The sequence below is a fragment of the Polyodon spathula genome, chromosome 56, assembly GCF_017654505.1.
Source record: "Polyodon spathula isolate WHYD16114869_AA chromosome 56, ASM1765450v1, whole genome shotgun sequence".
Lineage (NCBI taxonomy): Eukaryota > Metazoa > Chordata > Actinopteri > Acipenseriformes > Polyodontidae > Polyodon > Polyodon spathula.
The window spans coordinates 670,131-687,009 of record NC_054589.1 but is presented as its reverse complement, the minus strand read 5'-3'; the positions used below and the strand labels follow the sequence as shown (position 1 = coordinate 687,009).

The window sequence follows — 16,879 nt, the reverse complement described above, 5'->3', positions numbered from 1 at the left end:
CCTAAAAGTGCGGATTCAGCTACTCCTTAACACTGACAAGACATTACCATTTCACAGGCCAAACACAGGAAACTTTAGAAACTTGGAGCTGCTACACAATCAAATCCCAGTACAAACCCATCAGTCATTATGGGCGAGATTAGCTGAAAACCTGCCCTTCTTATTATTGGCTTGCATACACAGCACAGCAAATGTACGGTTATGGTTTACAATTAACACAAAACATGTTATGCCAGTGCATACCAATATCAATTTCAATGCTATCTCATTAGTCAGTTACATGAAAAAGTAGATATCCATATCAAGATTTTTAATTATATTTTATACAATTAAGAAAAAACTACTCCACAGTACTTAGTAGTAGTTATTTTGTGATTCTGTATTTTGAATGTTAGTCATACCAGTATAATAATTGCCAAAAAAAAAATTGATTGTCCTATATTTAATTAAACATTTAGTAAAATTCTATATATATATATATATTTTTAATTTGAATTGACGTTTAAACATTTACAGCCTTACTTTTAATCTATCTACGTCTTTTAGCACAAGGGCAGAAGGTTTTCTGCTCCCCATGTATCAGAGGCTAGTTTGACAACTATGCAGCAATCTGCTAGATCAAGTTACATTTTTGTAGAACAAAATAAAATGAAACATTACACTAGATGAGACTATTCCTACAAAACTACACTGTTCATGAAACATTGTGAAACAGGTAGAAAATAGGGAGCAAAGAGCATGCCCACCGCTAGAATATTTTGTGAAACTACCACAGGGAACGGTCACGCCTGGGGTCACAAACCTCTGCAATTCATCATCAATATCCCCGAGTGGAATTTTACTCTAAACAGAACTCTATACCATTACTCAAAATCACAAGCTTGCATGAGATGAAGGGAATATCTGTACCTTATTTATCCAGAAGACCATTGCATCCTCGAGGTCAAAAGGAAGCTCCTTCGAGGCACTAAATGTTGAGAAACGTTTAACACTGGCGACAACCTTTTCAATGCTGATCATTTCCACTGTGTAGGCCATCATTAGAGCATCAATCATTGGCATGTGAGCACTCTGAAGAGGAGACAGGATTACAAACATTACTGGTTAAAACACAATCACTGTGTTGCTACAAAACTATATAGCCAATCGTCATATTAAAAAAATGACCCTGCTTCTAAGTCTTCAGACAATTGAATGCCATTTTGATGTGGTTATATACATTTGAAAGATTTCTCTTGCTGACAATTGCAATTCTGTAAAACATTTTCAAAAGGGGATCTGTAAAGGTTCATTATGCTTAATTTACAAATAATACTAATGCCTATTGACAGAACACAACGTGTTACACTGTACCAAAACTGATTTTATGTAAAAGAAAGAAAAGTAACATATTCAGGGTTGAAGTCTTTGTGTTAGTCCTTGACTTAGAACATTCCTTGTACAACAGTACTCAATTCAATAGAACATCCTGAGTATAATATTAAATGCTGGAAAAAACAGGAGAATGAGCACAGGAGAATGAGCACAGTAGAAATTGCGATTCAAGTATTGACCCGTTTTCTTTTTTAATGAATCGTGCCGCAGCGGAACTTGGAGTGTAACTTCAATCAACACGGCTCTTCAATCATCGTGTGAGATCCAACTGGTTTATATTTTTTATTCATAGTTCCTGGCTGAAGTAACACTGACAGTTATGAGGTTGTGTTTTTTTGTTGTGCTTGGAATGTTTACTGTGGATATTATTCTGTTGGGGATTTTTCATTACGTTTGGGACATTACTTTGTTTGTTTTCTTTTGACTATTCGTTGTTGATATATGAGGTTTTTTTTCAACGTTTGGATATACGGAACATTTGTAGATTAGTTGCTGACTGACAATCATTGTGTGAAATGTCAAATTTGCTATAATTGAATTGTTACTAGTCAGCATTTATGAGCAAATATAAAGATACTGAATTTAATTACTCGTGGGTCTATTTCTCATTCAATGAGAGTATCAAGTTTGTGATTAATTACTTATGTACTGCTGTTGTGCGCATATGGAAACAAAAACTTTGCTGATCAGAATCAGTGTAACCTTGGTGTTTTACTCTGTCAGGCTGTTTTTCTGTTTAAAATATTTCTGTAATAGTAATGGACAGTAATTTGGGTTTTTATCTTGAACCCTACTAAAATGGCAAATGCTAAAAGCTGCTGTTACACTATCGTATTAATTGCCACTTTTCATTGCGCTAGGAACTGTAACCAAACTATTCTAATAGCATTAGTGCGTGCAAGCATTACATCCAACTAAACATGAAACGGTATTTCAGTATGAACGCTAAAGTTTGAGCTGAATTAATTAAAACGTTTGAGTACGGTTCTCAAGATCGGTTATCTAGTGTGGACAGGACCTAAAAGTAAATATCCTTACTATTGCTGGCAAAGCCAAAAATGAGGCTTACTGCTGCCACCTATGGGACTGGAGTGTACCTTAATCAATGTTGTTATATTGCAGAAGCAAGTATTTAACAGTTATTGCTGCAGTGTAACAGATTACAACAAATATGCATGTCTGCGTCCCTTTCCATTCTGTGTGTACAGTGAACGCAAGACAAAATATTTTTCCGTACATTGGATTTATTTTGCGTCTCGCAGGATGAGATGATTAGACAGAACCAAACTGTGACTGAACAGATCAGCTGATGTTGAGCAAGTTTGTGAATGGGTTTTAGATCAGGTGTGCTGGTGCCGAGGAACACCGGCGGCAATGACGGACAGGCTTACAGGCAACTTCTGCTCTATGTTTTTTTTAAATTTGAGAGGCATTGCAGCAAGCAGCTTGGGCACTGCGGCAATTGCCACTGGTGCTGTCGGTTATTTCGAGCCCCGAGCCCCTTATGTTTAATCTTCAAAGACCTGTATTTACTGTAAACCTTCCCTCAACATTAACTAATAAACAAATTTAATCTATCTATCTATCTGTCTCTCTAGTAACTAATCCAATGGTGGAAATGTAGTGTTTGAGCAGAGTAATTATAGTCCCTCTGACTGGCCAATCAAAACCATCACCACATATTTCAGAAGCCAATCAGATACAGTAGGTGCTTGCATGCACATCTCATTACCCCTTTCCTAGCTGGAAAACACTGTCAGACTTGAAACAACTGGTATTCAGATGGCATCTGGAAAGCTCTTGTAGGCCCAGAGTAGAAAGAACATCCTGCCTGCCCTGCTGCACGTTCATATCTTCCTCACTTCTAAAGTGTGTTTGGCCTCCTGTTGAAAACAGCTGCTCATATTTTGGAATGTTTAAGAAACAAGCAGCTGACATTGGAGAGTTACCAAATACACTGGGAATGTCTGAAGCAGAAGCTTAACCTTAGCTAAAAGTAAAATCCTCTGTTTATTAAACATTCACATATTACTGTAAAATTGTATTAAAATAATTCATGGATACAGAACTGTGAAACAAAATATATTGCTTTTGTGCAGTTAATAAGTGATGAGGCCACTATTGTACCCATGTTTAATATGTTGAGCAGAGATGAGTTGTGTGATGTCAGTGAATACTGACAGTGAAAACAACGCCCTGTTAAAAGCACACCAGACAAACTGGTCCACCAGTGTCAGTAATCATAATGCCTTCATTATATTTCTGCAGAAAGGTTCAATTGCTGTGCAGCCACAAACAGAAACAAACACTTAAAATTTTTAAGCATTTAACAAAAGCAGTCATACCTTTACCAGGAGTCTCAATTGACAAGAACTCACAATCTCATAGGCACAATCTCATATGCACTTACTGTACAGTAGACATGTAGTTTTAGGATGTACACGAAATGTTTCATATAGGATTTCCAACACCGGAAGTGTAAAACCCTCCCACTGGTAATGTACAGTAGGTGAGAAGCTACTGGGTCAGAGATTGTATCCATGGCAGAAGCTATAGTAGGCTATGTAAGAGTATTAAAGCCAACAGCAACCACCAAACAGCTTTAGTAGCTTCTGTGGTTATTGTTAGTATGCCTGGGACTGATTTTCCAGATAGTTCCTAATGGAATTCCCAATGTCCCAGTATGTGGGCGATGTAGAGAAAGAATCCTGTTTTTACCATAATAAAAAGGCGGGGGAGAGCCCATGCATTATACATACACTAAAAAGCTTAATTCCATAGTGAAAGTGAAAATGATGTCTAAAGCAATGACAAACCAACAACCCACTTCAGGGTCTCCTGACGTTTCACACAAAAGTGTCAATACCATCAGATGAGCACTCGGTGGATGCTCTAATCAAATCCAGACCGCATTTTCTTTTGTCTTTATTTAAAAAAAGAATGCTGAAATACAAAAGAATAGCTTACTGTAGATAAACTGCTGCACAATTAATTACTTCAATTTCTGCACGTGAGCATTTTCCTTATCAGTACAAGAAATCTGGCTGCCCAAATTGTAAAGCAAAGCCTTTTAAACTGAATCTGTTCTTTGCAATCACTCACCCAAAATGTTAACAATGTGATAAAAGTATGAATGTCAATATAGAAGCTAATGCTCACTGGCTAATATTCTCAAAAACGATCTAGATTATAAATTAAATAATTGACATGTTTGTGTTCCACATTTCCCTTTCCCTAGTCAAACACACTGTAGCTCTACAGTTTAATGCTGAGTAACACGCTGTCCTAGATCATGACCAAGCCCAGTGACACACTAAACACAAATCACAGCCAAGGATCAGTAATCATGTCAATCTCCCTTGGCAACCACTGAGCTCATCCAGTAGAGCATCACCACTCCTGCTGAGAACCTCAAACTGCTCACACCTCTGCTTCTAGTTTATGGCGTATACTGTAGTTCACTAGAGGGAGCCAGGATCTGCACTTAGAACCTTCTGACTCAACAGTGATGCACATCAGCGAGTTCAGCTACTGTGTCAGCTTGTCAATATCAATGCATTTTTCAGTGTATTTTAAGCCATGCATTAAAAAAGTTCCAAAAATGCCAAGAAAAAAGAAAGCGTCCATCACCTTGGTAAGCTGGTCGACCTGCAGCTATTAAACACTTGTGCAGGTCTGGACAAGGAGTCCACAAGATGTTGGAAGATCGCACTACCATTGGTACCAAAAATAATGAATGTACAACAGCCTCAAAAGAGCATTAGTAAAGTCAATCCAGTAGAGCCTGAACTGGATTGTGTTCCAGTGACTAGGGGAGAAATCAAGAAGTAGTATTTAAACACTTCCCTTATCCCTTAGGGTCAAATGATTTGAGAGCCGCTATCCTTGTACTACCCATCCCCATCAGAGAAGAACCGATTGTAGGAAGATGCACATCATTTAGCAAAAAATAGTAATACGCCTTCAGATGCACCATAGAACTCTGTACTGCCCATTATTGCCATAAAACGTGGTTTGACAGTCATCTTCCCTAAATAACCTGTAAAAAGAAAAGCAGAGGACCATTCTAATAGCCAGGGTTTAACATCTATAGGAATCTATAACCTCATCACCTGCCAAAATGCAGGGCACTGCAGCACTCACAGTAAGCTGCAGTCATGAAATCTATACAAAACTGACTGTTTAGAAGAGCAGTTTGACACAGTATCTGTGATCCTGTGTAATGCTCATCTTTCAGAAAAATGCAGTCTGCACCTTCAAAATAGCTTGCATTGGAAAAATTAAAAAAACACGTGGGATTTATTGTTTAAAGATGTAAAAACATATTGCAATTCACTGACTCGACAGCTGCCGGTAAACATGACTGAGAAACTGAATTGTTATTTATTTCTAGCAGATTGATGCTTTAATTGAGTCCCATTGTTATGTTGTAGCATTAATAATGTGTTTTTGTTTTATTCACAGGGCAGAAAATACTGTGGAAAGTCAGTCTTACTTCAGATCAGCTTTTAACATCGTACATTAGACCAATCTACGCATACTCACCATTTTGATCGGGGCACAGCTGAGATCAGACTCTGACACAGGAGTGTCATCACTCTCCATGACGTAGATGCCTTTCCGAGACAGAGCCTGAATGACAGACTGGTGCCCCTGCAGAGCTGCCACCTGATCCCCTTTCAGGATGAGGCTGCACACGCGGCAGTACAGCTCACTGGACAGCAGCAGCTTGATCACCGGAGGCTTGATGTGCTCCTGCTCATACTGGTCTGTGTAAAAGGGGTCTCTCAGGTCCTCCGGGATGTTGTCTGAAAACAAAGAAAATGTATACTCTAACATTCTTTCTGAACCTTAATGAGATCAGAAAATACATTAGGAAAAACAGGTGCATATGTTTTTTTATGAAAATATACTTAAATGAGGGATGCACCAATTGTGATTTCTTTTGGGCCTGTTCAGATTACAGATACTCCATACACAATTGGCAGAATCTGATACCAGTTTTTATGCATTCCCCACCGCGAGCCGCCACACCCACAACAGCGTGCATTGATCAAGGCCAAGTTGCTGTTTCTATTTTTGCTTGATTGATGTGGAAATCCACAGGCACGGGACAGCAATTGGAATACAGTTCGGACTGGAGATGAAAACCAAAGTATAACATCATAGACCTGACATGGACCTTTTGAATTTCATTGGAATCTTTTGATTTAAAAGTATCTCCACCACGTGTGCTGGTAACAGCGTTGCTGTGTCATTGAAAAGTGTGGATAATAATAATAAAGACACTGACAGGGAAATGCCAATCATAGATTGTTGGGTTTTTTTTTTTTTTTTTTTTTTTTAAATAACTGGCACATCCTTAAATATCTATATTCCATTCTTTTATAACTAAAATAGCTTGTTATTGTAGCATTGAATTTCCAGAGAGAAGAACTGAGATATTGGTATTTGACTTCATTTTTATTGTACTGCAGCATTCTACATCAAAGACCACGGGTGGTCTCAATTTTCCAGACATCAAGCTTCACTGAATTCAATCATACTGGCAAGTCAGCATTGTTTCAACCTAGGTAAAATATAATCAAAAACAGTAACGCGAATAAAAGTACTTTAAAGAAATAAATATAACATGTATTTTATATTACAACCTAAAATGATGTTATTGCGAAGCAGCTATTTAACCATTACTGCTGGGAGACACTTAATGTACATTACTTTATGTGCTTCATGAATAATGTATCTTTTACAACTGAATGTAAACGGAAGGATGGACACCCTCCTTATGATTCAGTAACAAATACACAGCTATTTGTGTAGTGCCCACATAACCATGTACTTCCTATTGGAACAAGTTCCTATAATCATTCCCCCAGACACACACCCTTTACCCTATTCTGCAGCACAAATGAGTAATTCTGATCATTTAAGGAGAGGTAAGAGTCAGTGCAACCCTTTGTTTTAAACAATGAGGATCTCCCATCATCTTGTCCCTCCTGTGTTGCTCCCACCCCACCCCCATGCACTGCCGAGCAATCCCTTTGCTGTTCAGCATACTGCAGCATTCTGGCTAGCCGAGGATTAAAGCAGAGCCATAAAAATTCCCAAACACCACAATCCTCTTTAAAGGCAGCCAGAGAACTGAAAACAGCCCAAGGACTGGCTGCTTTGACTCACATTCTTGGATCACGATTTACTTCATAAATAAATGTTTTCAAATGTTCAAAATGTGTGGAGTAAACAATGTTAGCTGGTACAGCAACAATCTGATCCGATGATGAAAAATTTAAAATGCAGGCAAAAACATTTGTCTTAAAACATTAGCCGTCCTAAAATGTGTTTTAGGACGCTGGAACAAGGATTAGGGTTGAGGAACGAGCATTAAAGTGCTTACTACCGTCATTCCAAAGTTTAACGAGACAGGTTTAATTTAATAATTCATCCTCTTGCATGGCTTGTTTAAAAAAAAAAATGTATACTTCGATACTAGACCTACGATTGCGTTTGCCACTGCTTCCAGTCTATTTCCAATTTAGCTCATTCTCCTCAATACTGAGCTAAATCAACAGCCAGTTAATTCCTCAAAAAAAAAAAAAACAGCAACTGTATCATGACCTAATCATTTTTAATTTTTCTGAGAAGCCTTGAAATGTCCCTTTCCCTTTTATTCTAGACAACTGTAGACCTTGACACACAGTACAAATTTCACAGTTAATCGCAACTGGTACACCAGATTGAATTGCTGCCCTTGGGGTCTCTTCACAATGTTTGGGTGGCTCTCGAGAGCTTCTGAGCTGCCCTGTGCTTCCAGGCTGTACGACTGTGAACGGCTTGCAATCACAAAGCATTGCTTTGTTTCTGACACATCTGAAGGCTGGTAAGGCAGACTGTATTAAACCCTCAGTGACAACTCATTAAATCCTGCAACAATATTGTATGCAGGATACAACACATGCACCCCTCCTACAGAAAAACACAAAGTACTGTGCGATTCCTGAACAAGCTACACTGAAAATCCCAGAAATGTTTCTGAATTGCAGAACAAAACTGGGACAGAATACAAGCTAACCAGAATCACAGAATTACCATGTGCGGAGATAATGGTCACAGGGGAATTACTGTACGTTATGCTAGAGTAAATGTGGGACACTGCAGGTTTTACTTAACCTCTCTATTGGCCACCATTAGTAATTAACAAGATGCAAACCAGACATATACAGCACAGAATCTCAAGTTTTCCTTTTTTCTATATAAAATGTTACAGTACAAAAATATGTACAATCTGTTGCAGTTTTACGTTAATATTAAGCCAAATTTCAAAACATTTTAAAAGATCTTCATGCAAGAAGAAACAAGAACTAAAATGGAAACTGAAGGAAGACACTGCTAAAAAGAATAGTGTGATAGTCAAATAAGAAATTAGACATTTTCCATTCTGTTTAGGAATCTAACAGACAAGTTTTGGCCATAGAGAACTTCTGCATCATACTTCTGCAGGTAGACTTACTGTTTATTACTCTTTCCTTGCCTATCTGGCAAGGCACTTTACCGTCCAGTAGACACAAGCAAACACATTTCTGAACTGGAGGGCAAGGTGAGAGTAAGAACACAATCTGTAAGCTGAATTTTAACAAAATAGCAAAAATTTTCTTTTAAATAGCATTAGTCTAATACTTTTTTTAAAAAACAAGGTCCATTCATACATATTTACAAATACACAGTTTACTATAAACTAGTGCTTAAATAGTAAATAAGGTCTGTCTTTCAAGTAAGTCAAAATTCATAACTATGTTAGCATCTACAGCACCTACACAAAACATAAAATGGTACTGAAGCCTACCCATGCAGTATTTGTAAAACAAGGATTGCAATAGGATTGCTGGCCACCAGCAGATTACCTCACTACTCCTTGATACGGTAGCAATGCTTCATACACTGTTACAGTGAACTGTATTTTTAGAAACAATCTGGCATCAAAAGAACAAACTTCCAGTGTTGACTCAATCAGCAAATACTGCAACCAAGCAGGGTACAAACAAACATAAAAATCAACAGTAACAATCAACCACCGCACAACTACAATAAAAACTTGCACATCCACCTGAACTGTAATACTAGTGGTAATCTGATACTACTGTACCAGACAGTAAACCACAGGACAGATCATTGGCAACTCTTTAATTCAACAGTTTCTCCAGATTATCACTGTACATTGCCCATACTGCAATAATCAACACTGCTTAAAGTCAAAAGCAGCGAATTTAAAAAATATCACAGTTGGTAAAAAGTTTTAATACAGTAAATCAAAAACCTTGTAATTTACTATGGTGTTGTTCAACAGAGTTGTGATGTACTTTGTATAGGAACACACAATGCTTAAAACCAGCATAAGTCCATTTTCTGTTTATAGCATGAGATTAGCACTGAGGCGTTGTAACCCTGGCCTGGATTAAAGCAGCCATTTAAAAATGGCAGCCTTGTTATCTGCTAAACGAAGACTCAAAAACTAGTTTTAAAATGCTATGCAGTATTCAAGTTAGCTATTTCTTGCTACTGTATGATTTTATGGTTCATGTTTAGTATCATAAAAAGTGACAATATAGCCTACAGGTTATGAGGAGAAAAACTAAATCAAAGCAGACGTGTCGTTTGAGACAATTAGCAAGCATTTTCCATGATTGATTTTGGAAATTAACTTGCACCATTATAAAAAATATCCATGTTCAAAGTGTGTGGTAAAATCCAATTCACAAAGTTTAATAAATTAAACTACTTACAAAAACTGGATAACATTTCACAAATCTGGGACTTCATGTTTACATTTTTATAACTTGCATTATTGTGATATTAAGGTTACCATGGTATTCTTTTTGATGGTTATCATACTGTGGGAATTGTATACCGGCCCATCCTTACATGAATCACACACCTGTTTATTTTACATGCATTTAGTTCACTTTTTTGTGTGTCAGGCAGTAAGCCTGTCTCCGCACAATGGAACAGGCGTAAGTATAGGCACAGTGCAAATAATTGCAGATGCAAAATTCAAATTGCATTGAGGCCAGGCAATTATTTTGCACTGCGCCCTATGTAAGCTTAAGAGCAATGCTAATTACTCAAAATGCACAAATGATGATCCGCAATTATGATAATGAGGGTCTCAATGAGCACATCGGTCTATTTAGCTGCCGCACTTGCAGCCCAGAGGTGAGGTGAGTTAGGAGTACAGAGAGCAGTAGGCGCTGTATGACATTTGCGGAGCATGAAAATACAAAACCGAAAAGAAAAAAAAAAAAAAAAAAAAAGGTTACATTAAGGGCAGCAAAGTCCTCTTGGAGCACGGAAAAGTAAAAAAGTTTTCTGAGAAGGTGAGGAGAGTCCTTACTGCTGTATGAAATGGAGTGGTTTGGAAAAGCCTCAGCTAGTATCCTTATGTATATGTATTGGCCTACCCTTTTCAGCATGACATCCAAAAATTTGCCTAGCAAGGTGGATTGGGCTATCCCTCCAAACATTCCAACTGTGGTCTGAAAGGAACCAGGGGCTAAGTAGTGCAGAGAACACAGCACTTTCACATGTGCAGGGACAGCGGTCCCTAGATTGACACTGGGGTCTAGCTCAACCCTCAATTCAGCTATTAGGTCTAGGATGATCTGCGGAGAGAGACGATAACAGTTTAGCACCGAATCCTCCGGAATCCCAAACAAAGTGACCCTTGGATTGAATATATGGGGTCTTCTTCGTCTTGCCCTTCTCCTCAAAATGTGTTCCTGCCTCTCCTCAACAAGAGCCAAGAGTCGCTGCATCAGGAAGTGAACCACAGCAGCCATCCTGAAGCCAATGTCAGGTCTCTGCAGGTGTGTGCTTTTATACGGCTCTTAGTTACTCGCTTCTACAATGGCTTGCACCTTGTAATAAGAGGTGTAAAGTTTTTGCAGGGTCAGCAACTGCCCAATTCCATGCTCTTTTCTTCATTTGAATACATTTCAATATAATTTTAATGGATTAATGATGGCAAAGTGCAAATTTGACTGGTGAACCGCATTTTTAGAGGCTGCTAAACACTTTACTTTAGACTTTGGCTGCTAAACATGATTTACGGTCACATATGGGGGTTTTGCACCCACAAATCACTTGGCGTGTATCCTTACATCTACCCCAATATGTTCCTGTTTTTTGTATATATATTCCAGTCTAAGGCAGATAAACAAAGCAGATGCCAACATTTTTATATACTCTTCAGACTATCTATAAGGCACAAATTATTGACTTTTTCTTATTTGTCTAATTCTCCTGGGAGAAAAGGGCCAAAGTCAATAATACATTCAAATTCGCTTCTTAAAACATTGAGCATTCTTTGCGGTAATAGTCTTATTTATCAGTAATTACATTTCTATGTCAAACAGGTTCAATTCAACTGAAAATGATAATTAAGGATCTTTAAACCGGTTCTCAACTGGAGATTTAGTTTGTAAAGGCAACATTAACATCTCAATTTTCCATCAACATTTCAAAGTACAACTATGCCTGTTTTCTGCTTTGCCACTGGAACATGTAATGGCCAAATGTATAGTAGCTTTGAATAGAGAATTCACATTACAGAGCTATAAAGGGCAAGGATGCTTCCAGCCACAGTATTCTGGAATTATATTATAAAAGGCAAAAGGTCATGTCCCAGAAGGCCAGACAGATACTGTAAGTTACTGAAGACTGGATGAAATACTGTTAGTACCAATTTGCTGATTTAGCCAAATATATTGCAGATATATTCCTGTTGACCCCATCCAGTCTGTCCAAATCAATAACACATGGAACAGACTTGATTTCCTTTACCACAGTAGAACACATTCACCAACATCACACTGTCCATTTCTATTCTTTTGATAGAGTTACCCTCGCGGCTCCCCTGTAAGTACATTCAGTATAAATCTGTTCTATTTTAAACAGTCACATGCATTTGACCCTTTCAAAACAATGCTCTTAGACTCAGATGTTGAGCTATTTCTAAAACTAAAACGTACATAACTAAGAGGTCAGTCTGGGCTAAAATCAAGCATTTCACATGCATCTTGTAATTATTATACTGTACCCATTGCCTATAGGCTATCCAGCAGATCATATCTCCCCACTAAAATAATTTTACCTCTCGACTTCACTGATTCAATGACATACTTTAACCATTCAACAGGAGTCTGGGGGGTCTGTGCTGACCCCATCAATTCTATAGAAGGGTTAAACCTGTTCTCGTTAGCTCTAGGACATTATAAGATAAAACAAAATTATGAAATGTGAAATCAGTGCATTATGCTGCATTGTGTGCTCATATACTCAGTTATAAGCACTACAAGGAACCATATTAGGGATACTGATTTTAGTGTTTTACCCTATACGTGTCGTCGTCCCGCCCCCCCAAAAAAAAAAAAAAAAAAAAAATTAAAAACATTAATTTTTAGATTTTTTTTTTTACTGGAGAATCTAGACGTCAAACTGAAAAAAAAGGCTATAACTGTACACCATCAGACCTTATGCTTCAGCACAGTAAGTATTTCAATAAAATATTTAAAAAAACAGCCAGACAATCCCAGAGGCTGAATTGAACATTCACTCAGCTACTCAATAAGCCTCAACTCCAATCCCGGTCAAACATGCTCAGTATGTGACATTTCAACCTTCCACCCATACAACACTGTTTCTCACTGAATACGGCACTTCTTGATATTCATTAAACTCCTGATGTGAATGTCGTACCTGCTGAATCACATCAGCGCTTCAAACTCAAAGCTGGTGCTCATCTTGGCAAGAGCCTGGTTCAAATCAGCATGAAGTTTTAACATCTACTCTCATGTAATGCAAATTAAGATAGAAAAAATATAAATAACTTACAAAAAGTTCCAAATTTAATACAATTTCAAATCAATATATTGATTTGGAGTCAAACGACAGATATGCTATTGTGCAATAATGACTAAGACTAAGTTTTATTCAATACTCTTTTTAAGGCCTGTGAAATAGTATTCACTTTTTTCATATAAAACTATACATGTATTATAGGTTTGTTCAGCCTATGCAAACAGCTGGCCCATGACAAAGACTTCTTAAAGAAACTGGACTTTCTTGCTAAGCAAGCACAGTCTTCACTTTCTAAATTTGTATGACGCCTGTACACGTCTTGCAATAGGGAACGTGCACTTTTTAAACTGGTCTCATTTGAACACGAGAATGGGCAATCACAAAGCCATCTATTCATGCAAAAAAAATTATAAATTGGCCTATTTCCATAGAAAATGTGTTTTGCTAAATCACTTGTCTACAGTATGTTAAAAATGATGATCACATTGCTTCTTACAGCAACCTCTTATCATGTATTGTATTTACAACCACTAGGAGACAACTACTGTAACTGTATGGTCTTCTTGTATGGTCTCTTTTGCATGCGAAGGTGTACCAATTTCAAGAGTAGAAGACCTTATATGAAATGAAAAATGAAATGCCTGCCTCAGTGACATCTCAGGAAAAAAAAAAAAACAAACCTGTACTGCAAATGACGTGGCCCAGTACCACCCGGGTCATTTAATTTCTTTACTTCACGCACCCGATCACGTACAATGGCTAGTGCTAAAGTGATAACTCGTGAAACTATTGCCAGACTTTGCCCAAATCAAGGTATTTGACTGTAAAATGAGCGTGGTGGGTGTGTGTGTGTGTGTGTGTATTCTACACATTATTTCTTTGGTAAAACTACATTACTAATGCCAACAAAGATTTTAAATAAATAAACTGCTAACCTGTATCATAGCCCTAAGCTTGGTGTTGCAGAACTTGGTCTGCCAGCCACATGGTTCTAAAAAACACTGCCAAAAGTAATTTCCTAAAAGCTAACAATGTAGCAATACTGCAGCAAAACAAATATTTAGAACAAAGGAAGCTAAAATCAACATGGTTCAAACAACTGTGGATGAATGTATTTATTTCATTTATATAACACTTTTTATACAAAAGTATCGCAAAGCACTGTACATAGCAGAAAAAAAGAACAAACCACAATACATTGGTATAGCATGTCACACATACAACTGCCATAATCAGACCATTTAAATTTTAAACTTTTAAACTTAAATTAACTTAAACTTACATTAACACCCACTAAGATAAGAATGCAATTTTATAAAAGGGTATTTTTAGTCTTTAGACAAACTGGAACAGTCCCAGCTTCCCTGCCAAACAAAGGCATTCCCTAATTTAAGAGCTCTACAAGAAAAAGCCCTACCTCCTGTGGTCCTTTTGTTTTGATCAAATTCGATCAAAAAAGTCAGGCTTTGACCCATCATGATATATCAAGAAACTTTAAAAAATAAAAAATAAAATAAATCTTTTGGTACTGCAGCCAAAATTCCTGAAGCTTTGGAATTTACCATCTAGCCTCCCTAAAACCTTAAACTAGAATCCTGGACCAATGCCTGATCTTCCACTGGTTTCAGAACATTAATGATGGATCAATCATAAATCAATTAAATCAATGAAAGAAATACTGGGATTACTTCAGATTTTGCAGAAGTATATTTTTTAGGGGAGTCACATGCTGTGCAATTAAAAAAAATAAAAACCTCAAAGAAACGCCTTTTGCTTCAAGCCAGAATTATACATGCATATCACTTAGTGTACAAGTTTGCTAGTCACAGCAGATGATTCATTAAATACATCAGACATTTCTTACAGGTCTTTCAGAAAGTTGCTATGCAACATATAGCAAAGCAATAAATAATGGTTGTCTAACCACATGTCTCACAAGCAAATATATATATCTATAACATATATATATTGCATATATCTATATAATATATAGTATATATTATATGAATATACCCAATATAATCTATATATAATTATATATAGGTTATATCTATAATATATACAACAAAAACACACAAACACACACACACACACACACAGCCATACACACACTACATACACACACATATGTGTGTGTGTGTGTGTGTGTGTGTATACACACACACACACAAAACAAATGGTGTAGGCCAAGCCACTTTCTAAGAAAATAAAAATTAAGATTAATTGTCATTCATTGCACCTAAACCAAGACCCTAGGTACCGTAACTAAAATAGCATATTTTTAATTAATCAATATAAAATACTACATTACTTCACAATAAAACTGCTCTCAGAGAAAATCAAAAAGTCAAAATTAAACCTAGTAACAAGAGCTTCAGGCTTGAATGGGAGTTCGTAGAATGCTGACAGCAAATGTCTAGACTGGGAAATAAAACTTGCCTCCTAATTCCTTTATTTTGTTTTTCCAGTGATGCGTAAGCAATGCATGTGGGTTATACTAAAGCTACAAATGCCGACACTGATAAGCATGGATTACTGTTATTACGCTATCGGTGTCCAAAAAATGTATTAGCCCAAGCCTTGGTAACAAACAGACACACTTCAAATTCAAATCAGTGAGTTTAATAGACAAAATCTCATGCAGCTTGAAGTTAGTCTTTTTTTTATTTTAGTGTGTCCAGTTATAATCTGGAATGCCCAATCGTTTTTCTTCACGGTAGCAATTCCCCACAAGGCTCAGGAGACCCGAAGATTCAGTGAGTGTCCTCAGATCCCACAACCAAGCCAGCTTCCTCCCCCCCAGGAACACGAGAGTGGGTGTCAGCTCGCTACCAACCTCTGGAGGGCAGCCCTGCAATGTGTCCGCTCTGAGCTTACTGGGCGCCTGGCCAGCAGGGTTCGCTGTAGAGCGATGAGGAGAAACAATGCCTGTCTTACCTCCCTAACCCACAGGAGCATCAAAGCCAATGTGACGCTCCCTTCGGAGTCCCACAGCCAGGATGCGAACCTGTGCTATTTGACTCGCCCTGCACACCACGCACCTGTCACTATGGGACCCCCAAGTCAATCTTTTTAACCACAAGAATCTCTAATTACTCCTTTGAGCAAATTCAAACCCTACATGCTGGACATTCACAGAAGCAGATAACAAAACCAAAACTGATGACAGGCATGTGCCAATAAAAAAAAACAACAGTTTGTGTCATAACTAGTCAAACATGGTGATAATTGTTAAAATGCCGCTTTTTGGAGCTTTTAACATTGCACTGCTTTTCTTTGAAGCTATCTCTAATTGGCAACCAATCTGTATTATTCGAACTGCAAAATGTAAATGCTTATTGTGCACACAATCAAAATGCTCTTTATGTTCATATTTTCTCATTAAATCTCAAGACATGGATCTGAATATACAAACCTGTATATAAACACTACCTGCCTTCACTGTACTGACAATCCTGGTACAACATTTCTACTAAATGTGTCATTGGAATAAATCAATGTTCACCACCCTTAGCCTTTGCAATCTCAGAATCAAAACATGCTACAGTAATACAAGGCCTCAAAGGTATCTGAATGACATTAGATATTTAAAATGTGACACCATTCAAGAACAGTTAAGATACATTACCACTGAGGCCTTGGATTCACAGGTTCT

General features: G+C 37.5%; 1 protein-coding gene across 5 annotated transcripts in view; it reads right to left on the bottom strand.

Moving 5' to 3' along the window:
• Positions 1-16,879, bottom strand: part of camsap1b (calmodulin regulated spectrin-associated protein 1b) — a 33,880-nt gene that overhangs the window by 15,035 nt on the left and 1,966 nt on the right. For all 5 annotated transcript variants that reach the window (XR_005948350.1, XM_041239686.1, XM_041239688.1 and 2 more), the window contains exons 3-4: positions 5,920-6,182; positions 910-1,071 (exon numbers count right to left, since the gene is read on the bottom strand). Coding sequence is in view for 4 of the 5 variants with exons in the window: in XM_041239686.1 (XP_041095620.1) it covers positions 910-1,071; positions 5,920-6,182 (425 nt within the window). In the remaining variant the exon portion in view is untranslated. The remainder of the gene's footprint in view (positions 1-909; positions 1,072-5,919; positions 6,183-16,879) is intronic.